The 26,375-nt window shown below is 41.3% G+C and overlaps 1 protein-coding gene across 1 annotated transcript in view; it reads left to right on the top strand.

Moving 5' to 3' along the window:
- LOC120932094 (dynein heavy chain 3, axonemal-like) overlaps positions 1–26,375 on the top strand; it is a 216,398-nt gene that overhangs the window by 133,078 nt on the left and 56,945 nt on the right. Inside the window, exon 5 of the mRNA XM_040344229.1 lies at positions 10,583–10,702. Within this exon, the coding sequence (XP_040200163.1) occupies positions 10,583–10,702 (120 nt within the window). The remainder of the gene's footprint in view (positions 1–10,582; positions 10,703–26,375) is intronic.

Raw genomic sequence — 26,375 nt, 5'->3', positions numbered from 1 at the left:
AATGAAAAATTTATATAGCGCGGCACATGCGAACTGAATCGCCTCTGGGCGCTGGTTGTTTGTGTCTCATGCCATCAGAAAAGCAGAGTCTTGATCTGCCTTCTGAACGACAGGTGGTTTTGCTCCAACCGAATGCTGGTTGGTAAAGCATTCCAAAGCCTGGGGCCCTGGAAAGCAAACCTTCTTTCTCCTTTAGATTTGTATTTGGTTTTAGGAACCATGACCAATTTTTGGTCGGTGGAACGCAGAATGCGGTTGCAATTGTGCGGTTTGATCTTGTCGCATAGATATCTAGGAGCCTTCCCATGGATGCACTTATGTGTCAGGCAGAGTGCTTTGAATGCAATTCTGTCTTTCACTGGCAACCAGTGAAGGGATCTCAGTGAAGGTGAGATTGATTCCCAAGATTTTTTCCCAGTCACAAGTCTTGCGGCCGTATTCTGTACGACTTGAAGACGAGCGATTTGGTACTTGGGGAGCCCGAGGTAAAGGGCATTTGCATAGTCCAGTCTGGAATTCACGATTGTTCCCACCACGACTGCTACGTCTTCTTTGGGGATAAATGGAATGAGTCTGCGTAGTAGGCGCATCAAATGGTGGGCCCCGCTGACTACTGACCCTATTTGTGCGTCCATAGTCATGAAGGTGTCAAACGTGACTCCCAGACTTTTGACTTTGGAGCTAGGGGCGATGATTTGTCCCAGAATGGGCGATGGTGTCCAGTTTGTTGCTGGTAGTCTCTTTCGACTGGCATCGAAGATGAACAGTTCCGTTTTAGCGCTATTGAGTTTGAGATAACTCTTAGTCATCCAGTTTTCTATTGAAGAGAGACATTTCTCTAATCTGAGATGATGATCCTTTTTGTGGCAGATGCGAAAATACAATTGCGTGTCGTCTGCATAAGAGTGATAAAGTAGTTCTTGGCTACTGATAATATCAAAGAGAGGACGAAGATAGATATTAAACAGCACCGGTGATAGGGGGGACCCTTGGGGGACCCCGCAAGGCACCGTGCGTTTTTCTGACGTGAAAGATCCCAGTTTCACTGTTTGTGATCGGTTTCCGAGAAAAGAGGAGAACCATGGTAAAGCGTCTTCTGTGACTCCGGCGACTTCTGTGAGTCGTCTCAGTAGCAATTTATGGTCTACTGTGTCAAAGGCTGCGCTTAGGTCCAGCAGAACCAGGAGACACGATTCTCCTTCGTCTGCGGCCTCGAGTGCATCGTCCCATATTTTCAGTAAGGCCGTTTCTGTCCCGTGGACAGAACCCGGACTGAAATGGATCAAGTAGGTTGTGGGTATCCAGATGCTGTTGCAGCTGATTTACCACCACTTTCTCCATTATCTTGGACAGAGCATTTAGACCTGTAATGGGACGGCGGTGAGTTGGGTCCATAGGATCCAAATTAGGTTTTTTCAAGATCGGCAGGATTGTGCCCTCTTTCAACAGGGAAGGCACTATGCCTTCCTTGAATGACTGATTTATAAGCTGGGTGATTGGAGGCGCCAGGATGTCGGCACATTCCTTCAGTAGCTTGGTGGGAATGATGTCGTTGGGTGCAGTGCTGTTCCGCAGCGCACCAATGAATTTTTTGGTGGTATCGATGGAGATGGGTTCCAAAGTGAACTTAGTTGATTGTAGAGGCTTTCCGTCGGAGTTTTGATTGAAGAAGGGACTGAGTGGAGTATTGTTTTGCTGAATACTTACCCGAATTTTTTCAATTTTGTTGATGAAGAAATCCGATAGTTCATTGCAGAACTCTTGGGAGTCTGAAGTGGGGACTTCAAGACATCCCGGATTCATGGTCTGGGTGACCATCCTGAAGAGTTCGCGTGGGCGATTCATTGCGCTGTTAATCACCATGGAAAAGTAAAGTTTTTTGGCTTTAAAAATTTCCTTGTGATATCGTGTTGTTACTGCTTTGTAGAAGTTGAGGCGGTCATCTGAAGGACTTCTTTTCCAGGCGGCTTCCGCCCTTCTGCGCTCTTGCTTCAGTAGTGACAGCTGGTTATTGAACCAGCTGGACTTTTTTGCCCGGCCGCGGACTTTGCGCTTTGGTGCTGCTAAGTCTGCTGACTGTAGCAGAGCTGTATTTATGGCATCCAGTGTATCTGAGGCTGCTAGCTGAGGCGGAATACCCTCAATTCGGTTTACCAGGGTGGATCTGAAAAGTTCCGAGTGGAGCCTTTTCTGAGATCTAGCCCAGTGTATTGTAACCGGCTTGGGAACCTTCATAGCTAGTGGAATTCTGGGAATTATGAAGCTTATTGCATGGTGGTCTGTCCATGGCAAAGGTTCATTGCCCACAATGTTTATTTTCAGATTTTGTCTGAAAATTAGGTCGAGTGTGTGACCTGAAGCATGCGTGGGTCGGCATATGAGTTGCTGAAGTCCTATCCCTTCCAGGTGGTCGATGCAGGCCTCCGCGATGGGATCCTGTGAGGAGTTGGCCCACAGATTGAAATCCCCGAGCAGCAAAAGATGATTGCTGTTAAGGGCGTAAGTGGATAAGAACTCAGTTAATGCTGGAAGCAACTGCGATTTGGGCCCAGGGGGCCTATAGCAGAGGAGAATGTGAACGGTCTCCTGAGAGTGAGCTTGAAGTTGAAGCGTAAGGGTTTCCATAAAAGGTAGAGGATTTTGAAGGACCGGTTTGGTGATTGCAATATGAGACTTATGAATCACCGCCAGGCCTCCTCCTCTTTGCCCTATTCTATTTTCCGTTAAGATGCGGTAGTTTGCTGGTACCAGTTCTCCGAGAATGGGGTTGCAATCGTCCGACAGCCAACTTTCTGTAATAAAGAGGCAGTCTAGATCGTTTTGTAGTAAGAAATCATGGATTTCTGATCGGTGTTTAACTGCCGATCTAGTGTTAAGCAAAGCACATGATATGTGCTTGAGCTGTGTTGAATGATTGAAATTTTTGATGATCGATCGATGATCGAATCTCAAAAGTTGATCTGATTTTAAGGCTATTGTGGTGACGGCAGGTAATATAGTAGCGAATTGTCTCAGTCCCCAAATGGTTTCTGCAGAGTATCGCAACTTAACCATTGTTGCCAGTCACCGTGGGCGGGAGTGCGGGTGTTGGGTGAGAGAGGATTCACAGAATCCTTGCTCAAGGGGAATTATGTTTTTTTTTTGGTCCAGAGGAAGGCAAAAAAAACCCTGGGCAAGCTGATAGTTTTAAAGTAGATGTAAACCCAAAAAATTGATTGAAATTGCTACAGGGGCAAGCTCAGAGGGTAGTAATCTACTCAGGATGGGCAGGGGTGGAAAGTGGGGTCCCCCAGGATTCTGTCCTGGGACCAATCTTGTTTAATTTATTCATAAACAACCTGGAGGATAGGATAAACAGTTCAATCTCTGTATTTGCGGATGATACTAAGCGAAGCAGGGCAATAACTTTTCCACAGGATGTGGAAACCTTGCGAGAAGATCTGAAGATCTTCAGTTCACAGAAGGGACAGTGGACAATGGATGTCCCATGGATAGTCTATGGGTGATGTCACTGCCCAGGCACTGCAGACATTGTCGCTGCTCTCTCCTCTCCCCTGAATCTTCTGGGGAAATCATGTGACTGGACCCTTAGGATAGGTAAGTATACACATCATTCATTTACAGGATAAGTAGCATAGGGGCTTAGAATGGGGATGAGAATAGTTTTAAAGTAGATGTAAACCCCAATTTTTTTTGATGTCACAATGTAGAGAATACAATTTCCTATCATCTGTGCCCTGTCTTGTCACACAAAGTTAATCCAGCGCTGAGCAATCCTCTTTTTATTGTTCAGTGAAAAAAAACAGACTTCCAGATAAAGACCAAAGTCCTTGCTTGAGTGACAGGTTATTTACATATCTCGTGCACTAGCTTGCAGACATGCACAGCTTCGTGTCTATGTATATTCTGATGGCTGTTTACACTGAACTGTGGATCACCCCATATTTTGAAAACATTTAATCAAAACGCAGGAAAGACAGCCAATCCTGAGAGAGCTGGACGGGAGAGGAGAGGAGAGGAGAGGAGAGGAGGAGAATGTGAATTGTGCACTTTACAGAATCTGTGCATGTCTGCAAGCTAGTGCACGAGATATGTAAATAACCAGTCACTCACGCAATGACTTTGGTCTTTATCTGGAAGTCTGTTTTATTTTACTGAACAATAAAAAAAGATTGCTCAGAGCTGGATTAACTCTGTGTGGCAAGACTAGGCACAGATGATAGGAAATCTTATTCTCTACATTGTGACATAAAAAAATGAGGTTTACATCCACTTTAAGCTATTAGATTTTTACCAGACTTGTACATTAAAATTTATGGTGAAGATGTATAGACATGTGCAAATGAACTGACATCAAAGAAGAAACCTTAAGGTTTGTTGTATAAAGTACTACATTGTAAGGATTAACAAATATGAAAACATTTTGATTAGGTACTTTATGCAAAACACAATAAGGTTTCTTCTTTCATCTCTGTTTAGCTGTGCATGTCTTTACATGTTTACAATTAACTTTATGATAGAGCAAGACGAACATGAGAATAAAGTGGTTTCAATTTACTGGACCTTGAGCACAGTCTCTATAGGACTCTATGTAGTCAGGTGCTGGGCTACAGCAATACAGAGAAGGAGACATTGCCTTTTATTCTTCTCTCCCTCAACTAAAATGCAGATATTATGCTGTACCACTCTCCTCCAGCCAGCAAGGGGAGTACTAAAGCCAAGCAAGCCCGTAGACTTCTATGCAAAGCACTGAGAATTCTGAGAGTTGTATTTTAAGGTAGCAGCAATATAATGGGGCCAATTAACTCCTTACACTACAGATACCAATGGGCACCTGGCTGTAGGAGGTGTGTGGGATGTTTGAGAGACAGCACCTCTGTCTTAATATTCACCAGTGGGAGACTATATCAGTGCAGATCCAAGCTTGAGACTAGGAGTGAGAACACCCAGGGACAGTGCAGCAACTCCCACATTTCAGCACTGGCACCGCTGTTTCGGGGAGACTGGAGCATTCACTCACCCTCTGCATACCAATAGAAGCCTTTGGGAAGAGACCAAGGGGGCCCCCCTTCAACAGAGAAATGTCACCCCTGCATCCCGAGGACTAGTGAGAGGGCCTGCCAGCAGGGACTGAGACACCAGGTGTACCCAATATATACTGCACCCATACTGCACTTATTCCAAACCTAGACTGCACCTAAACCCAATGTACAGGACACCAAGAATGTGTCCTGGATGGCAGGTACATTTCTACAATATTTGAGTTCTGGTCCCCTTAAGGGGGACAGTTGTAGAGACAGTTGTAGGGTGAGGTGTCCTGGGTTAAGTTTGGCTGGAGAGGACTGACTTTCAGTACTCTCTGGGTTCAAGGAGAGTATCAGAAACAGGTCCCAGTTCCCTCCTCCCCCCTGAAAGGTGTCAAACGTGGCACCGGAGGGGGAGAAGAAGAAAAAAAGCAGAAGTTCTACTTTTTGGTGGAACTCCCCTTTAAATCTACACATACCCTGTACGTGTAGTTGAGCATATGCAGCAGCTTATTCATTTGAATGGGCTACTGCATCTGTCGAAAAGACAGAAGAAAAAGTCATGTTTTCTAAAGCATAGTGGTGCCATCATTCCCACTCGCTTATATTTCTATTGAAGAGAAGCACGTTTTAGCTGCAGGTCTGGGAATGCATGAATTTAGCTTGCGTTCCCCAACCTCCACATGCGTGAACCTAGCCTTAAGGCTGCAATGGCATCTGCAGAATGTCACTCTTTCATACACATTGATCTGGTGCCCTTTTTTTTGCCTATCCACGTTGCTCTGGTTCCTCCCTATCCACACTGAATCTAGCTATTATTAAGCCTCTGAACCTGTGTTCAAGCAACATGTCTTCTTTACGTGGAAGCCAGACACCTCTTTTTTTGTGATTTTCACCATCATCTGAGTATTCCCATATTCTGTTCATTGCTTGATCCTGTCTTTGTTATCAGTGTTTTCCCTCTGGCTGTGCAGTTATATTCTCTTTGGTTCTGTCCATGGATCCCTTTGTTTTCTGTTGCAGTGAGTGTCTTTCTCAGCATTGCTTCTTGTTGTTTACCTGCAGCCCTTTCCAGCTTGCCAAGTCTCTCTTTTTTTGCAATGTTGCTTAGCATTCCCCTCTCTCCTGCGCTTTACACTTGCTCCCTGTGTCCTCTCCCCTGGTGTCTCTTCCTAGCTAGCTGCAGCAGGCTTCCATGGTTCCTAGTCTACTGTGCATACCCCATGTCCTTCCAGCATGCTATGTGGTTTGCACTGTGCCTGCACGGGTGTGCTAGAGGGCCACAACCCGGGGGCTACCTCAAAAGTGCAACATCCACACCTCTAGTGGCTCTAGTAAGGACCAGGTGGCTCCTTAGAACTGTGACTCTGGGACACCTCCGTTTGCACACGATTACACTGATCCCACATCTGGATTGGAACCCAGGTACACTTGTTTAGTTGTTCTATTGGCCCACTAGATCTTGAGTTTACAGTCCCAGATTGTCTTGTCTTCTGATTGTGACACAGAACAATATGGTTGATACTTGAATTTACAAATTACAGTTCCAGTAATAAATAGAATAATAATACATTTTAAAAATAGAAAGAAAAATAAATTTTATGTAGTGTCAGCCTATAAATACAAACAAAACCTATCAGTATTTTTTCTTTGGTGGAGATTTCTATTCACTATCACTATAGGGAAGAATTAAAAGTCCAAACAATGTTTTTACTGCTGTCAATGCTTTCCTATCCAAAATATGACCACTCCCTGATTTTGGGTTCTGGACTCCTAGGAATAGGAGACCAGAAAATATCCCCAATGGGGCCTAATAAATGAGTACATCCCTGCCAGAGATACAGAACAGGCAGACATTCTTAGAGAAGCTTGCATTTGTCTTTCAGCACAGCATCCATTAATTCAGGGAGACTATTAACCTGATTAACCTGATTATCATTACAAGCTTGTTTGTCATAGTATCTGTGTAGTGTTTTCCTGGCTGATAATCCAACATTTTGTGTCTCACATTGCACTAATCAAAATAATAATTTAAGAGCCACAGAAATGATAAAAGTGTAACTAAACTTTTTTTTTCTACTTTTGGATAGAGTGGAAAGGGATTTGAACACCTGCCAGTTTTTATTGCTGTCTGTGATCCTGTTAGGGCAACTCGCTATTTGTCCTGTTTACCGCCATCATTAAAATTGAAAGTAAAAGGAAATCTCACATTTTGGGGAAATCTTCTAATGAGAACATTAGTTCTGGTGACTCTGGTGACATCCTGGGATTCCTTCCCTTTGGAAAGATTTCATATCACTTCCTGTTTTGGCTTTGAGACAAGAACTGAGGAGAAATCTCCTCTATGGAACACAGATGGCAAAAAAAAAAAACATTCCTTACTCTATCCAAAAAAAAAAAAAAAAGTTTTGCCTTAAGCTCTACTTTAACTCTACTCCATTGCATCCAAAACTAAAAAAAATAGTTTCTTTGAGAAGTCTGTGCTGCATAAGTTCCTGCTAAAGAAAGTATGCAAATATGTATTTAAACTTATCATGCTCACTGACTATTGCATTGTTGACTTTGCTATGCAAATACGAACCTTGTAGCCAGACAAGTTTATTATCAATAAGATATCTGACTGTATTATTTAGTCTGCTGCCATTAGTAATTCCACAGATGCGGTCCATCAGTGCAACTACATGCTAAATGCTGAACACAAAATTATTTATTTTTCTTGGTTGTTCACAGTTATTAAAAAGGACTGAGCTCACAATACAGAACCCTTTGTTGTACTATATGAATGCAATATTTCAATTAAAGGGTCAAGCAATATTTTTTTGAATTTTCATGGATATCTATACACCACTTAACAAAACTGTAATCATATCTATGTACATTAATGTGGCCAAATTGCGAGGAATTTATGTAATTTGTCATAAGATAAACTATCAACATCAGAGCTCTTGTGGAGTATAAATGGAAATCTATATATCAGTTGGGGATAGTTTACTCTTTGTGACATCTGCATACAATTACTTGGTGATGGTACCAGGAATTATGAATCGTAAATTCTATAAACACAATCTTCATCAGTCTTTTCCATTTGTATTCCTTCATGCAACTTCTATTTTCTTCCCATTAACTGGATCTGGCTATGAGTTGGCCTTGGACTAAAATGTAGCTGTTATTGAGTCTATGGTAACAGGTCTCTCACATTTTGGCTAAATGCGGGATTTCATTTGCGGTTGCTATACACCACTACATATTGTATACATTGCAGATTTCAAGCAGATTATACTGGTTTCACAGTATACTTATGCACTGTTTGATTATGCCCTAGATTCTGTATTGAATTAGTTGCTGCTCTGTTGTACTTATTTGTTGCAAGATCATTTGACATGTTGGGCATCCATAAAAGCAACAATGCAATCCGTTCACATGGATCATTATAGTAGTACATTAAAACCTTGGTTTGGGAGCGTTTTGCAAGACAAGCAACATTTTTTAATAAAATTTGACTTGATATACAAGCGATGTCTTGATATACAAGTAATGTCACGTCACAATTGAGTATAAAAGAGAAGGTGCCTCTAAGGCCCCATACTCACGAGCAAACATGTCTGCTGAAACTGGCCCGCAGGCCAGTTTCAGCAGACATGTTTGGTCGTGTGTGGGCGCGAGCGGGCCGAATTCCAGCAAACATTTGCCCGCCGGGCCTTTTCCCAGCAGACAAATATTCCTGGACTTGTTTTAAAACAGTCCGCTGGAATTCAGCCCGCTCGGACATGTACGGTCGTCAGTACAGACCTACCGTACATGTCCAGGCGCCCGCCGTCCCTCGCATGCGTCGAATGACTTCGACGCATGCGTGGAAGCATTTTAAAGGCGGGCCGCCCACGTCGCCGCGTCATTGTCGCGGCGACACCGCGTCATCGACGCGGCGACACCGCGGACACGCCCCGCGTATTGTTTACGCGCGGACTTCTGTACGATGGTGTGTACAACCATCGTACAGAAGCCCTCTGGCAGACATGTATGGTGGAAACGGTCCGACGGACCGCTTTCACCATACATGTTTGTCCGTGTGTACCCGGCCTAAGTGAAGCAAGACGGTTACATTTAATGAAGATACAACATTTAGCAACTCCCATGGTTGACAATTAAAACAGGTGCATCTAAGTATGCAGGCACATAGACCATCCTCTGCACTGCCATTGACGTCGTCCCTTCCACACTGCGCTCCATAAGTGCTTCAAGCCTCGCATTCAGAATGCTCTACTGCAGGATAGTCATCCCAATCACGATTACAGACAGCTTAACCCCCAGACCCTGCATACTTAGATGTGCCCCTTTTATTCATCAACCATGTGAGTTTCTAAATGCTGTACCTTCATTAAATGTGGCCATATTGCTACACTTAGAGACGCCTCTCTTCTCTTTTATACTCTGTAGCTCCTGCTGGATTTTGCTTCTAATCCCCTTGTAGAGGCTTCTGTTTGTGGATAGACATTTTATTTTTACACAATCTGGTCACATTGCTATAATCTTTTTATATGGACTATAAACTGAAGGACTTATGGTTGTGGAATGAATCATTTGAGTTTCTCGCAATCCAAGGTTTTACTGTAAATGCACATACAGAAAAAAATCTTTTATACAGTGCGCTATTTACAAATACAATTTGGTATCTTTTTCTGCAATGTTAAACTGTTGGATTTCGATTATAATGAGAGGCTCCTATTGTGAACTTATTTTGATAGACCTTCACACTTAGTATCAGAAAGTGCACTAGCACAACATAATAATGCCGATGTCTACAGAATATCCTAACAATGAATAGTTGACCCAAAGCGTATTTATTTTTCTCAACAAAACCGGAACTCTACTATAGGACCCCATTCACACCTGAGCGTTTTGTAGCTTGAAGCCTGAAGCTACAAAACGCTGGAGTGGAAAAAATCTATTATTCTCTATGGAGATTGTTCACATCTTTACTCCAAACCGCCTGAAGCCAGAAATTCCAAAATGCCTGAAGCTCAAACAAGTTCTGGGACTTTTTTTAGGCAGATTTGGGCGTTTTTCTGCTTTTAACATTGGTGCCCTTTTAGACCTGTCCAAAATCGCAGCAAAACGTGTTTAAAAATCGCGGAAAACACTTTGCTCAGATGTGAATGCAGCCTAAAGGAAAACTTTCAGGAAAACTATGATTTGTCACAGTAAAGCCTCCCTTCCAGAGCTGGAGGCTTCTTTTTTCCAAATCATAGGAGTGCTAAATCTAGGGTAGGCACTCAACTGTGCATGATGCTGCATAAATGTGCTTTACCTCAGTTGTAGCAATGCTTCTTGGAACAGGCTATGGCAACCTGCAGAGCTGCTCTGAAAGGTTCCCTTTAATTACCAGTATTGTGAAATACACAACTTATAGGACATAGCTTTAAATGAAATAACTTTCATTATCAGAACAGATTTAGCTGCATTTAATTTATTTTCTTTGCAAACATACTCACTGTACTTTTTGTTATGATAATATAACCTTCTTTATTCTTCTTTTTTTTATGTCTTTTTTTTTTTTCCAGTGTGTTGTTTTTAACTGCTCTGATGGACTAGACTATAAAGCCATGGGGAAATTCTTCAAAGGTCTGGCACAGTCTGGAGCTTGGGCATGCTTTGATGAATTTAATCGTATTGAGCTGGAGGTAATTCTAACACTTTCTCAGAAAACTTAATATGCACTGCAAGTACCAATTCTGCAAGTGCAAATATAAATGCAGAGATAAAATATTGACTTTCAAATTTAGTACTTTCATGTGTATGTACACCTAAACAGAACACGGTTTTTAATATCAGAATAAGATAATTTTACGAAAAATATGAATCTTTAAACCATTTATTCATAAACAGAGTACAGCCTTTTTTAACATTCCTGTTATTTCAATATAATACCATTTTCATGGCCATGAAATATTAAGGCACTTTTAAATGATCTTCACAATTAAATTGTTCTAATATAGTCATTTTGTTGAAAGATATCTTAACTATTTATTGAGTATGAAAGTTATAAACCTTAATGAGTTTTCTCCCTTTCTCATCTTGCATACATTGGTTAAAGAATAATTTTGACTGAAGTCGGTAGGATAAGACTAGCTCTCCAGACACAGAAGGCAGTAGCAGAGCATCCAGCAACTACACTGCTCAGCACACCATTTTAACTCAAAACGATCTTGCAATAGAAGGGGCAGGTATAGGGATGTGCAGTGAGGTCAGTAGCTGTTGAGGCATTGGCTAGTTTCACAGGTTACGTATTCACAAGTTACGTATTTGATTCTCATTATGTAGGCGATTCCAGTTATACTAGTTATACTCATTTAACAAAAATATTTACAAACACTGTCCCTGTAAAATGTTTTTCAGTCACCCTTTTTGTTGATGCTGGAAACAATATTTTTTTCTGAGTAATTTTCTAGCAAAAAAATTATGATTTTTACATCTAGGAGAGAAGTGTCAGAATTGGCCTGGGTGGCAAGTGGTTAATTACCATAAGTGAGTTCTATACAAATAATTATTATATATTGTTTTAGACCCCTTTCACATGGAGTGGTTTGCAGGCGCTATTGCACTAAAAATAGTGCCTGCAAACCGACCCTAAACAGCTGTGGCTATTTCTCCAGTGTGAAAGCCCAGTGTGTTTACCGCTCCTTCACCCCTTCCGCCCATTGAAATCAATGGGACAGCGTGGCTATACCACCAGCAATGCGCCTCTGCAGAGGTGCATTGCGGGCCGTTTTAACTTTTTCTCTGCCGCTGGGGGGTAAAACCGCCTCGCTATAGGTCGAATAGTGCCGCGAAATTAGTGCTAAAAATAGTGGTGCTTTACTGCCACCGCACCTCCCGCCCCAGTGTGAAAGGGGCTTTAAAGGTAATTTACTATATTTTCAAAAACTGAACTCAAGCAGGTGGCTTAACGGACAAATTACTAAAGTTTGAATGTATAACTTCAAACCAGTAATTTCATAGTAAATACATAAATAATAAATGATTATGTTATAAAATATAACATAATAATATATTATTTAGCTTGATTAAAAAAGATTCTGCTGCATTGTTATTGGAAAGATTGGACCAATGTTGCTTTACCATTGGTCCAAGGCTCCAAGCTGTCCATTGAGCTCAGTGCCTCTGACAAGAAGTGAGGACAGACACTGTGTACTCATCTTTTCAATCGGCTGAAAACAGTATTTGCCAGCTTGTATTTAAACTGGCGGCACTGTATGTACAGTAGCTTCTGACAGGCTGTGCAAGGAACCCTTTATCTCCGGAACCATAGGTGCAAGGCACCGCAAATTTTGACCAGTAGTGGGGTAGGACTTTGGCTACTTACTTCTCAGGTTTGTGACCCCAAGTCGCATTGAATTGTTGCCATAGGATTCTAAGCGTAACCCATTGCTATTTCCTTTATTAAATTATGTCTAATTTATTAGTATTCTCTTATTTTAGGAAAAACAATAGACATCAGTTTTTCAATGTAAACCTGTGGTCACCTCCAAATCATTCTAGTGGCAGCGAACAATGGGCCAGATCCACAAAAGGGATACGCAGGCGTATCTACTGATACACCATCGTATCCCTGTTTCTATCTATGCGGCTGATTCATAGAATCAGTTACGCATAGATATTCCTAAGATCCGGCAGGTGTAATAGTTTTACACTGTCGGATCTTAGGATGCAGTACCTCCGCCGCCGCTGGGGGCATTTCTCGTCGAAATTCCGCGTCGGGTATGCAAATTAGCACTTACGGAGATCCACAAAGCTTTTTCCCTTCGTTTTTTTTCCGTAAGTGTTAGTTTGCCGTCGCAAAATTAGGGCTGCTTTTACAAAGTGTAAACTTAGTACACCATGTAAAAGTAGACCCTTCTTTCCCGCGTCGCTGTCAATTTTTTTTTACATTTTTTTTTTCCCGCCGCAACTCTTTTTTTTTCTTTTACACCCGTCGTGATTCTCGAAACTCGGCGCAATGTAAATCCGCGCAAAGCACGTTGGGAAAATAGCGTCGGGAGCATGCGCAGTACGTCCGGCGTGGGAGCGCGCCTAATTTAAATCGGACTCGCCCCATTAGATTGGGCACGCCTTGCGCCGGACGGATTTAAGATACACAGCTGAAAATTTCTAGGTAAGTGCTTTGTGGATCGGGCACTTAGGTAGAAATTTTGCGGCAGTGTAACTTAAATAGGAACATTTAAGTTAAGCCCGCTGGCTGTGGATCTGGCCCAATGTCCTTTAACTTTCCAGAGTGCTCCATGCGCCCTTATACATTAGGATAATCCAACCAGTTCCTGTTGTCCTTCTTGGGCCTGCCTTATCCTGCATTTCATGTCCCAGTATTTGTTAAAAGAAAAAAACGCTACATACTGTAGATCAATAGTAAGGGAAAGGATATTTGGATAATAGGGCTCACTGTATTATGGGATCTCCCTGGGAGCTCTGATGCACATGGAAGCACCTATAGGTACCTACCATTAATGTGTGCTTTACAGTTTTTTAGATTTAAATGAACCATCATTTTAATTATAGCTTACAAAATGACTGACAAAGGGGCCCTGTGTGGCTCTGAAACGTTACACTTATCTCTGTGATGTGATCTCTCTCAAAAGAAACGTTTGGACGGTGATTATTAATCCATGGTGTGCTGGCAAATATGTACACTAGGTTGAAAATCTAGTTCAAACAATAGATGAAAGATAACACAATAAATAAAAAGAAAACCTCTATAAACAGTACCTTAAACCCACAGATGTTTCAGTGGAGGGGAAGAATCCCTAAAGCCTCATACACATTATCAGTTTTCCTGCAGGTTTTTCTCTTCATGTTTACCAAAACCATGCAGTGCAAGGGCCTGCCTGAGTGCATACAAATTGAAACTCTAAAGCCCTGTACACACGATCAGTTTGTCTGATGAAAACCGACCGATGGACTGTTTTCATCAGACAAACCGATCTGGTGTGGGCCCCATCGGTGGAAAAAAATAGAACATGTTTTAAAATTTTCCTATGGATAAAAAACTGATAGAAAAAAACGATTGTCTGTGTGGAACTCCATCGGAGAAAAATCCACGCATGCTCAGAATCAAGTCAACGCATGATCAGAAGCATTGAACTTAATTTTTCTCTGCACGTCCTAGTGTTTTACATCACTGCGTTGGACACGGTCGGATTTTTGACTGATGGTGTGTAGGCAAGACTGATGAAAGTCAGCTTCATCGAATATCCGACCAAAAAATCCATCGGATTCGATTCCATCAGATATCTGATCGTGTGTACAGGGCATTACGTTTTGACATTATATTAGATGGTTTTGGTAAACCTGAAGAGAAAAACCTGCAGGAAAACTGATAGTGTGTATGGGGCTTAAAAGCATGCTCCTAATTGGCTCCAGTGGGGGGGGAAATAAATTTCTTTCTGATCCAAAAAATTTCCTGGATCAACAATCCCTGGTGTTATTTTACCTGTAAATATTAATAACCTGTTATACAGTATATTGTTCATTTAAGAATGCATTCAGCTCTTTTTAAAAACAATCTACTAAGTTGTCCAGAACTAATTCTTGAGGGAGTCACATTTTCTCAGCTCTTACACCGTGAAGAAGCTTTTCCTTATGTGGAGGTCAAACCTTTTCCTCCAGAGGTAAAGAGTGCCCCCTTGTCCATTATAATTACCTAAAAGTGAATAACTCTGCACCAAGGTCATATATGACATCATATTTGTGCTACTCAGAGTAGCTTTGTGGCCTTAAAGCCAAAGTATTATAAGAAACCTTAAATTCCATACAATATAATGCTGGACACACATTTAATGGTAGGATCATTCAACAGTAATTTGGATAAAATAATATTTTCTTGTGAAGCTCTATTGCTATTACTATGGCTGATTTAAGTAATATGGTATTAAAACAATTGGTTTTAGTGGAAATCTGATCTTTAACCCCATCTTTTCTTAGTTATGTTGAACATTCATTTTGTAAACTGTGTTTGTTTAAAATGTTAATTTCTATGATCAATCAGTTGTAAATAGTTATGTGTACTAACAGCTTTAAAGTGGTTGTAAACCTCTGACATGAAATATGAACAAAGCATATCCCTCTATAGTGTGTATTTGTCTCAATCCAGAGCAATACGTGTCATTTCTCTCTGTTGCCTTGCTCCTCTGTTCCACTTTTGACAAGTTTTTCTGGCACCAAAAGAAAAGAGATGACAACACACACACACACACACAGCCTATGATTGACAACCTGAGATCTGTTCCTGTGTGCTGCATGAATAGGGGTGTGTCCCTTCCCTCCAATCAGCTCTCTTCACTGAGTTTAACTCACCACCCCTGCTTTCTGAAATCCCAGACATGCTGTATAAATAATTGGAGTGTTTTTGTAAATGATATTGACTTTAAGTTGATTCTTACCATAACAATCAACCCAGTCTTTCCAGTAGTTACAGAATTGCTATTGTGCAATGTGCAATAATGTATAAATATGATGATCATAAAGTGCCATAAATAGTGCTCAATAATGAATCTGATAACGTGATAATATTAAAAATATTGGTGCAATCAAAAGTCACTAAGTGCAAATCCAAAAAAATAGTCCAAAAAGAAGTGAAAAAAGTCAAACAATCAGTGCTGATTGAGTAAGGTGCTCCAATTCACAATCCACCACAAAATAGTGCTCCAAAGTGCCCCTGTCTCCCAAGCCTCTCACCTCAAGAGGCTTAAATAACAGCCTAGTATGATCTCCCCACTGTTAAAACGATTCCTAGCTGGCTTCCAGGCTGGCCTTTCTAGTTCCACAGCATCACTCACCCAGTATATGGATTAAAACAGAAGGGACTCCATAGCGTGATACCATCAGCAATTTATTAAAAGTAATAGGTAAAAACTTACATAAAACATAAGACAATCCGAGCGTGTAACAACACGAATACCCCCGCTCTCGGCCGCAAGCGGAGGTGACGTCACTGATGGCCCTCCTTATCCATTAATTGCTCATCACTATTCTTCCTCTTCTGTGGCTTTTTTGAACATTCATTTTTATTACATTTTGCACATTATTTTGGAGTGGAATTGTGCACTGAGACTCCTTATCCATTAATTGCTCATCACTATTCTTCCTCTTCTGTGGCTTTTTTGAACATTCATTTTTATTACATTTTGCACATTATTTTGGAGTGGAATTGTGCACTGAGACACTGAAGTCTAGTTCAATGCTTTACCTAGCTTAGTGAGTGTAGGTGGCAGTGTTAGTAGCAGTGTGTCAGCTAGTGTCAGTATAAATATCAGTTAGACCCCTTTCACATTGGGGCCATGCTGCTAATTTTTTTAAATTTGATGGGCATAACGTGTACAGTGCTCCCAAACCACCCCAAAGATGCTGCTTTCAGGACTTGTTCTAACGTCCCACAAACGCACCGCCCCAGTGTGAAAAGTCAAACTGAAATGAATAGGATGCAGTCTTCAGGCACTTTATAGATGCTATTTCTAGATCTAAAATGCCTGAAAATGGCCTCAGTGTGAAAGGTGTCTTAGTGGCAGTGTGTCAGTTATTGACAGTGTAATTGTCAGTTAATATTGGTAGTTAGTAAGTGGCAGTTAGTGGCAGTGCAAGTATCTGTTAGACCCCTTTCACACTGGGGCGTTTTTCGGGCGTTTTTTAGGCGCTTTGGCGTTTAAAAAAAGCCTGTAAAGCGCCTGAAAGAAGCCTCATCTGCAATCCCAATGTGAAAGCCCAAGTGCTTTCAGAGGCCTTTCACACTGCCAGCGCCCGAAAAACGCTGGTAAAGCGCTGCTAAGACCCCTTTCACACTGAGGCGCTTTTCAGGCGCTTTGGCGTTAAAAAAAGCTTCCTCAATGGGAAGGGGGCTTTAGGAGCGGTGTATTAACCGCTCCTAAAGCGCTGCAAAGAAGCTGCATGCAGGACTTTTTTTGACGCCCTGCCAGCTCAGCGCCTCAGTGTGAAAGCACTCAGGCCTTCACATTGGGATTGCAGATGCAGCTTCTTTCAGGCGCTTTTTTTTAACGCTAAGACCATTTTCACACTGGGGTGTTTTTCAGGCGCTTTAGTGTGAAAGCACTCGAGCTTTCACATTGGGATTGCAGATGCAGCTTCTTTCAGGCGTTTTACAGGCGCTTTTTTTAACGCTAAAGCGCTTGAAAAATGCCCCAGTGTGAAAGGGCCCTTACTGTCAGGGTTAGTGTCAGTGTGTTTTAGGTAAGAACATTTTTAGTGTCAGTGTGAGTATTATGCCGCGTACACACAATCATTTTTCGGCATGAAAAAATTGTTGTTTTTAAAAAATGTCATTGAAAATGATCATGTGTGGGCTTCACATTATTTTTCGGGTTCTGAAGAACGACAATTATTTTTTTTGAACATGCTGCATTTTTTAACGCCGTTTTAAACTATGTCGTTTTTCAGGTTGTAAAAAAATGATCGTGTGTAGGCTAAAACGACGTTAAAAACCTGCACATGCTCAGAAGCAAGTTTTGAGACGGGAGCGCTCGTTTTGGTAAAACTACCATTCATAATGGAGTAAGCACATTCATCACGCTGTAACAGACAGGAAAGCGCGAATTGTCTTTTACTAACACGGAATCAGCTAAAGCAGCCCAAAGGCGAATGGAAGTTCCCCTTTATAGTGCCGTCGTACATGTTGTACGTCACCGAGCTTTGCTAGAGCATTTTTTAAAAACGATGGTGTGTGGGCAACGTCGTTTTAATGATGAAGTTGGAAAAACTTTGTTTTTTCTACATGTTGAAAAACTTTGTTTTTTTTTTTATGCCGAAAAATTATCATGTGTAGTGTTTATTGGCATTATTATTAGTACAAAGAACAAATTACACACACATACTGTATGTGGTATTGCTGCAATTGTTAGGCCTAGCAGAATATTTTTGCAGGGTTTTTTTTTTTGGTGATGGTACATGTAATGCTGCGTACACACGATCTGGCTTTTGCCCGGCCAAATCTCATCGGAATTCCATCAGGGAAAAATAGAACATGTTCTATATCTAAACCCAATGAAAAAACTCTGATGGGGCTACACACGATTGGAATATCCAATGGAAAAAGTCCATCTGACCTTTTCCATTGGAAATTCCGATCGTGTGTACAAGCATTAGTACATAAAAATATATATTTTTTTCTATTTTGCGCAAGTTTTTCTTTAAAAAAAAATCCATTACAATTTCCCACCAAATGAAAGCCCAATCTGTCCTGATAAAAATAGGGTATAATCCACCTGGATACACTAAGTACTGTAGTTGCGATGATATGTGCAGTTTTACTAGATGCAAAGTTGGGCGTTAAGGTTTTTTTTTTTTTTTTACCCTGGTCATGAAGGAGTTTAATGAATTTAAAGATGAATTACAAGTATGGGATATTTTTTACATTACATTACTTTGGTCTAGCATGGATCAATGTATATACCATATCCGGTCGATGCCCTTGGAAGCTGGAAATCACCAAAGTGGACATGCATTGTGAACACAGGAGGTAAGGCACTTAGCATTTGTGCCATTTAGATAATGAATGCAAAGTGTTCCCTGATTGGACAAGGTGGAGAAGCATGGTGGTGCTTCCATGCTCTCCACTTCATCCAATTAGAAAATGCTTTGCTTTGAGTCAGAAATGCAAAGCATTTACTGGATGCTGCCTGTGCTGAGCAGCCAACCTAATATGTATACAAAATATCTCGCCGTCTGCTCAGCATGGGACCAAGAAGCAAATGGAGACATTGCTGCCTTAGTGATTTCCAGCTGCCTGGGGCATTCGTTAAGTATGGTATATTCATAGTTACATTTCTCTAAGATGGACTAATGTAACTAAAAAAATATACCATGCCTGTAATGTTTCCATAGGTGTGGATAGCCTATTGCATTAGGGTGTGCACCCCAAAGCTCAAACACGCATGCATGTGTGTGCATGTGTATATATACTGACAGTGTCAGTTGGGCATAGATTGGTGTCAGTAGATATTATTTTTATTATTATTTAACTTTTTTTTAGGATGCCCATCAGGGGGCTTTGGTGACATTTCATGGGTGCAAACAGAGGTTATCTAGGCACACCTGGCACACCCTGTCCTCACGCCTTTGAACGTTTCCTTAATAAAATGTAAAAATTAGAAGAAAGCAAACACAGCTCCCCTGCTCAGCCTCCTGCTCCAGTCCAAAATGGGGGTACTCAGACTTCCATCCACTGTTCATTACATCAAACACAAAAAGATTGGCACTCCAGCATTTAGCATTGTAAAACTGGAACTTTATATAGCAACTCTTAAAAGCAACAGTCACTGTTACGTGTTTCAGACTAACAAATCCTTTGTTAAGCCTATTGTTAGTCTGAAATGCGTAGCAGTTGCTTTGTGGCTTTTATGAGTTGTTGAATAAAGTGCCAGTTTCAGTGCTGCATACTGGAGTGGTGACCTTCTCTTTATGTTTGAAATCCTTTAAAGTTTCACTGTGTTATTTTTGTCATTAGAAATGAACCAGCGTGAAAACATTTCGAAAATACAAGCTCTTAAAGCCCAACTCCAGACAAAATGCTTTTTTTCAGTTTTAGATTGGGAAAGAGTTTAGAATTTCAGTGAGGTTTTTTATGCCCCCATTGAAGCGGTTTCTGCTCATTACTGTTACAATACATGTAATTTGGACAGGTAATGATGGGATAGGTCTCCAGGAAGAAGAGAAACATCAACAACAACATTTAGAGTCGATAAGTTTAACCACTTGCCACCTGGTCACAATACTATTACCAAACATATTGGTTTACAGGCATGCATGCGTGTGCCCCCTGCTGACCCCTACTGACCCGTGCTTTGATTGGACATTCATTTGTTTAAAATTATTGAATCCAATGATTTTTGCTAAAACCTGCTAATCAGGTTTGATTTACAAACACACAGAAAAGTGATCTGAAAAGCTGGAAAAGAAAAATCAGCCAGATCTATTAGTAAAAGCAGTACAAATTAAACACCTGTTAGGCACAAAATTAAACCCCTTGATTGCCCCTTGAAAGTTAAAGTGTTTGTTAAGGTAAAAAAAATAAGTGGTATAATAGCTTACTTCAGAGCGCTGTTCAGCACTCAGCTGACTGTCCACTGGTCTCCTCTCCCTATGCGATAGCTGCAGGGTGAGGTGCTTGGCAACTCCTGCTGACATCAGCCGAGAAGTGGAGAGGGGGGAAGGAGACCAGTGGGCAGTCACGTGATCCCTAAAAGGCGCTCTAAAGTAAGCTAATATACTGCATATTTTTATAAATGAGATGCACTGAGGAGTCTTATGTTCTATATCAGAGAGAACTATAGAAAACAACTACTGTTTTTTAGAGCAGGAGGGGAGAATTGGGGAGCTGACAGGCAGAGGGGGAGGGGAGGAGGGGGAGAGGGCAGAGGGAGACACAGACACAGGAGAGCAGGCTGCAGATGATGGAGGCATGTATGGATGACTCTGGTGTCAGGGGTCAGCAGCCCTGATATATTGGAGTCAGCGCAGAGAGGGGAGGGTAGAAACTGGAAAGATCAGCCAGGTATTTGAGGTGTTACCGGGGGCCAAATGACACAGCACAAGCTCTGTGATGTATAACATGCTTTAAGGGAACATGATTTTTTTTTGAAGGTTAACAACCACTTTTACCCCTTCCTAACCAGTGTCATTAGTACACTAGTACAATAGTGCCTTCATGAACTTAATTGATTTTGAACAACTTTTCATTTTAGTACTATGTCAAGTTTTGATTTTCATAGAACAGATGCTCTATTTCTGGATTAAATTTGACAAGTGCATGTGCATAATGCCACGTACACAAAAACAGATTTTCCATTGGAGTAAAATCGAATGTTTTTTCTGACGGAATTCCGCTCAAGCTTGGCTTGCATACACACGGTCACACCAAATTCCAACCGTCAAGAACGCAGTGACGTACAACACTACGACGAGCCAAGAAAGAAAAATTAAGTTCAATGCTTCCGAGCATGCATCAAATTGTTTCCGAGCATGCATGTTTTTTTTACATCGGAATTCCACACAGATGAACGGATTTTCCGATAGTAATGTTTTCCATTGGAAAAATTGAGAGCCTGCTCTTTATCTAAGTCCGTCGGAAATTCAGACGGAAAAAGTCCGATGGGGCATACACATGGTCGGAATATCTGATGAAAAGCTCCCATCGGACTCTTTCCATCGGAAATTCTGATCATATGTACGCGGCATAAGGCTAGCTAGTATTTTTCTTGGCTGAGAGTGAATTCAGTAAAATGTATTCATTCCTGTTAAACATGACAACATTTTTAAATAATTGTACCCCTTCCTGGAGGTTGACTTTCTTTCCTTGAGGAGGGTAGGAATTACAAGGGTACAGAAACACCTTCAGGACATGGACTTAAAAAAGCCCTGTACCCACGATCGGTCCATCCGTTGAAAACGGTCTGATGGAGCGTTTTCATCGGTTAACCGATGAAGCTTACTGATGGTCAGTCGTGCCTACACACCATCGGTTAAAAAAACGATCGTGTCAGAACGCAGTGACGTAAAACACAACGACGTGCTGAAAAAAATGAAGTTCAATGCTTCCAAGCATGCGTCGACTTGATTCTGAGCATGTGTGGATTTTTAACCGATGGACGTGCCTACAAACGATCGTTTTTTTCTATCGGTTAGGTATCCATTGGTTAAATTTAAAACAAGATTGTTTTTTTTTTTTTGTTTTTTTTTTTAACTTTAACATTTTTTATTTAGCTAGAAAAAAAATAAAAAGGAAATGTATACAAAACATTGCCAATTGGGCATACCCTGGCTCAATAAACAGTTACGTATATTAATAAAGAGAAAAATAAACGGAAAATACATAAGAGCAAATATGTAATATTGTGTACCTGTGGAGTACCGCAGCAGGACAGCAATTGTACCAATGAAGACTAGGGTTGCACATGTCCATATATAGGCAAGGATAAATCGTATTAGACATATTAAACTAACAAGAGTGACATGTGCAAGAGATAGTTTCAGGTATAAGTTATCAACAACGTGTAAAAAGGAAGAACTGTATACTACCCAAGAGGTGGAAAAGGGGAAAGGTAGGTCAGACGGGTAAGGATACAATGGCCCCACAATGGTCATTAATAACGCATCAAAGGAAGAGACTATAAGGATGTACTTAACGTAGAGGAGTACTTCTTCGGTCAGCAATCCATTTTTCCCAGGATGCGTTAAAGTCGTTTGTAGACAGATTTGTTTTGGCAAATGAGAATTCCATCAGAAAATGTGAATTAAGTATACGGATGACATCCTCTAAAAGGGGTGGTTGGGTTGATTTCCAATTCCTTGCTATCGCTAGCCTAGTTGCGATCAAAATGTGCGTTACAATCGACTGTAGGTGTCTAGGCCAAGAAGGTATTGAGAGGCCCAAAAGAAGGTCTAAGGGGGACATTGGAATATGTACATCACAAAGTGAGGAGATTAGATTTTTTATTGTATTCCAGAAGTCTCCGAGTTGTGGACAGTCCCACCAGATATGAGACAGGGATCCAATATGTCCACATCCTCTCCAACATTTAGGAGAAGTGGACGGGTATATTTTTGCCAATCTTTCAGGAGTAAAATACCATTTGTGGAAAAGTTTCTGGAGAGATTCCCAGTGAGTGATGCAATGGGAGAGACGTAAGGGAGTCAGGAGGGCTTTCACCCATTGATCGGTAGGAGGTAGCTGAGAGATATGAGGTGACCAGTACTGAATGGATGATGAGAGTATATCCGCTTTTGGCAAGGTAATCAATTTGTATAAAAGGGAGATGCCCTTTACTTTGGTGTCCTTGGAATTAAAATATTTTAGTAGTTCCAGCGAGGAGGAGTTGTCCGATGACCAGGAAAGCTTAGATAGAAGAGATCTTATTCGGAGATAAACAAAGAATGTTTTTAAAGACAGTCCGAACTTCTGTTGCAAATATGAGAAGGGTTGCATGCCCAAAGATGAAAATAGCATGCCCACCTTTTCAATGCCGGCATTTACCCATTCTTTGATGGGTAGATCTGGCGTCAGGAAGGAAAGGGCTTCTGTGGGTAAGGATGAGAGGGAGGCCAATGATAGAGTTGGGTTCATCTGCAAAAATCCCGACCAGGCTCTTAGAGAGGCGGTAATGGTGTCCATAAAATTGTTTGTTGGTTTGAAAGTAAGCCAAGTAGCAGCGAGAAGATGTTGGAGGTTTGCACGAAGTGCAGTAGCTTCAATTTGCTTCCAGGTTGGGAGGCGGTGATCCGACCACCATGTTTTTAATTGATCCAAGATAGTTGCTCGATAGTAGGCTAAGATGTCTGGAGCACCTAGACCTCCTTGTTTGGTTGGGGTTAAGAGCACGGCTCTCTTGACTCTGGGTTTTTTCCGTTGCCAAATGAAGTTATTAATAATACGTTGAAGTTTTCCCAGCTGAGAATGTGACATAGGTAGGGAGATAGTTCGAAACAAATATAAAACATGTGGAAGTAAATACATTTTGGTCTGAGCAATTCTTCCAGCCCATGAAGCAGGAACAGAACTCATATCAGTTGTCAATCTTAAAAGCTTGCCTGCAAGGTTCTCAAAGTTTGTTCTAAGCAAAATTTTGCTCGGGTATGTGAGCTGGATTCCGAGATAGGGGAGAAAGGCGTTAGGGGCCCATGCAAAGGAAAAATTGTTTGAGATAAATTGGGTCTGTAAGTGATCTAGGCCTAAGTTCAGCATAAGGGACTTACTATGATTTAGTTTATATAAGGATATTGCGCTGAATGAGTCTAAAAGTTGTTGAACGGCGGGGAGGGAAGTCATGGGATCTGTTAAGGCAATGATGACATCATCGGCATATAAACCGATTTTATGATTGACATCTCCAATTTTGATACCTGCTATCAAGGGGTTAGATCTAATGGCTTGGGCTAATGGTTCCATTATCATGGCAAAGATTAGGGGGGACAATGGACACCCCTGCCTGGTGCCATTGGTAATTTTGAATGGGCTGGATATGACACCAGAAGTCCATACACGGGCTGATGGAAGGGAGTACAAGCTTAAAATAGCTGAGAGAAAGGTACCCGATATGCCAAACTTGCGTAGAACCGATTCCATGTAGGGCCAATAAACTCTATCGAACGCCTTCTCTGCATCCAAAGATAGGAAGAGAGAAGGCGTTCGATCATGCTCCACCCATTGAATTAGGTCGATAAACCTCCTGGTACCATCCGAGGCCTGCCGGCCCGGCACAAAGCCAACTTGGTCTGGATGTATGATCGATGGGATGATGTTAGCTAATCGCTGGGCAAGGAGTTTGGCATATATTTTTGTGTCCGTATTTAAAAGAGATATTGGTCGATAATTAGCGGGGTTGTCTGCTGGTTTCCCAGTTTTTGGAATGGTAACCACCAATGCATCTAGGGATTCCTTTGGGATCTGACCAGTAGATGCAAATTGGTTATATGTGTTACATAGATGGGGAGGAGTAGGTCGGCAAAGTGTTTGAAATATTCATTAGGGAATCCATCGGGACCTGGAGCTTTGTGGAGGGGCATTTGCTTAATAATTTTATGAATTTCGTCTGCTGAAAAAGGTTCTGCAAGGAGAGCAAGTTGTTCTTGGGAAATGGAGGGTAGGGAAATAGAGGACAAAAAATTGGAGATGTCATGTTGGGTAGGGGGAGGAAGTTTTCCATTATCTGTAAGGTTATAGAGCTTGGCATAGAAACTTCCAAACTCATTTGCGATATCTAATGGATTGTTAATACGCCTGCCTTGGGAAGTGGTGAGAAAATCTATTTGTTTGTTAGAGAGTTGTTTTTTGAACTGTCTAGCCATATAGGCACCTGGTTTATTAGCGACAACATATGTTGTTAATTTAAGGCGTTTAATGTAATAATCAAAATCTTTTCTAAGGTGGTCGCAGAGTTGTGATCGGAAAGTTTTTAGTTTCAAACAAGCAGTCTCGGAAGGAGACTGTTTGTTCTCTAATTCTAGGGCACGAATTTGAGTCAGGAAGGAATCTGTAGTGGAAGAGTAAAGTTTCTTAGAGCGGGCTCCAAGCTTAATAAATAGGCCTCGCAGGCAAGCTTTATGGGCATTCCATATAACGGCATGATCAGTTACAGAGTCAACATTATATCGGAAAAATTCCTCAATCTCGGATTTGATTTGAGACTCAAATGTAGTGTTATTGAGAAGGGAGGTGTTCAGTCTCCAGATTGAGTGTCTAGGGGTCTGGGAGAGGGGGGAAAGTTTGATTGTAATAGGTGCATGGTCGGACCAAGATATTGTCCCGATATGAGATTGCGTGATGGATTGGAGTAAATGCTTATCAGAGATGAATAGATCAATTCTAGAATAAGACTGGTGGGGAAGGGAGAAGAAGGTGTAGTCCCTCTCCGTACCATGCATGCACCGCCATGAGTCATACAAATCTTCTCTATGGAGTAGGGCAGACAAAGCAGGAAGGTCGGCATCTTAAAGCACTAGATGTGTCAAGGGCTGGATCAACAATGTCATTAAAATCCCCGCACAATAATATAGGTGAGGACCTGTAAGGGGCTAATTTAGTGAAGAGGGCTGTATAAAATTTCTTTTGGGCCGTATTGGGAGCATATATGTTCACAATAAGAAGGGGGCGGTTATTAAGTGTTGCGGAGAGGATCAGATATCTACCATCTTCATCCGACTCACAGTGGTGTAATAAAAAATTTGTAGATGCACCTACAGCAATCATGACCCCTCTTTTTTTTTTGTGGGGCATTTGCAAAAAAACAATGAGGGTATTTTTTGTGGCTACATACAGGGGGTTTAGATTTAGAGAAATGTGTCTCTTGTACACATAAGACATCTGCATGTTGCGATAAGGCTTCTTTCCAAAGTAAGTTACGTTTAAAGGGTGAATTTAGGCCCTTAACATTCAAAGATGTGATCGTAAGGGCCATGGCTATTAAATAAAATAGTTCAGGCAGTGCACGCAAGGATAAAGAGACCACACCTATCCACAATGTACAAGAGGGGAGAAACAAATTAAACAAAGGGTCTGGGTAGTACTTGAGAACAATGCTAAAATAAGGCACACAATACAGTTATTTAAGCACTAGGATAACACTTAGTAAAAAAAAAAAAACAAGTGGTGTGTGAAGCTGCAATAAGCTAGAACAATCTGTAAAGACAACAAGTAGAACTAGTAGAACAAAACCGGTGTACTTAGCACACTTTAACCTGGGGGGTGGGAGAGAGAGAAAAAAAAAATACGAAAAATAACATCACCCAGGCCGGACTTAAACATGAGGAAGACTAGGGCTGATCTCAGTTCAGGTCTTTTCAGCAAGATTGGATGGTTGA

The sequence above is a fragment of the Rana temporaria genome, chromosome 3 (genome assembly GCF_905171775.1).
Source record: "Rana temporaria chromosome 3, aRanTem1.1, whole genome shotgun sequence".
NCBI lineage: Eukaryota > Metazoa > Chordata > Amphibia > Anura > Ranidae > Rana > Rana temporaria.
Note: the sequence above shows the minus strand (reverse complement) of the source record. Positions and strands in the feature narration are given on the sequence as shown.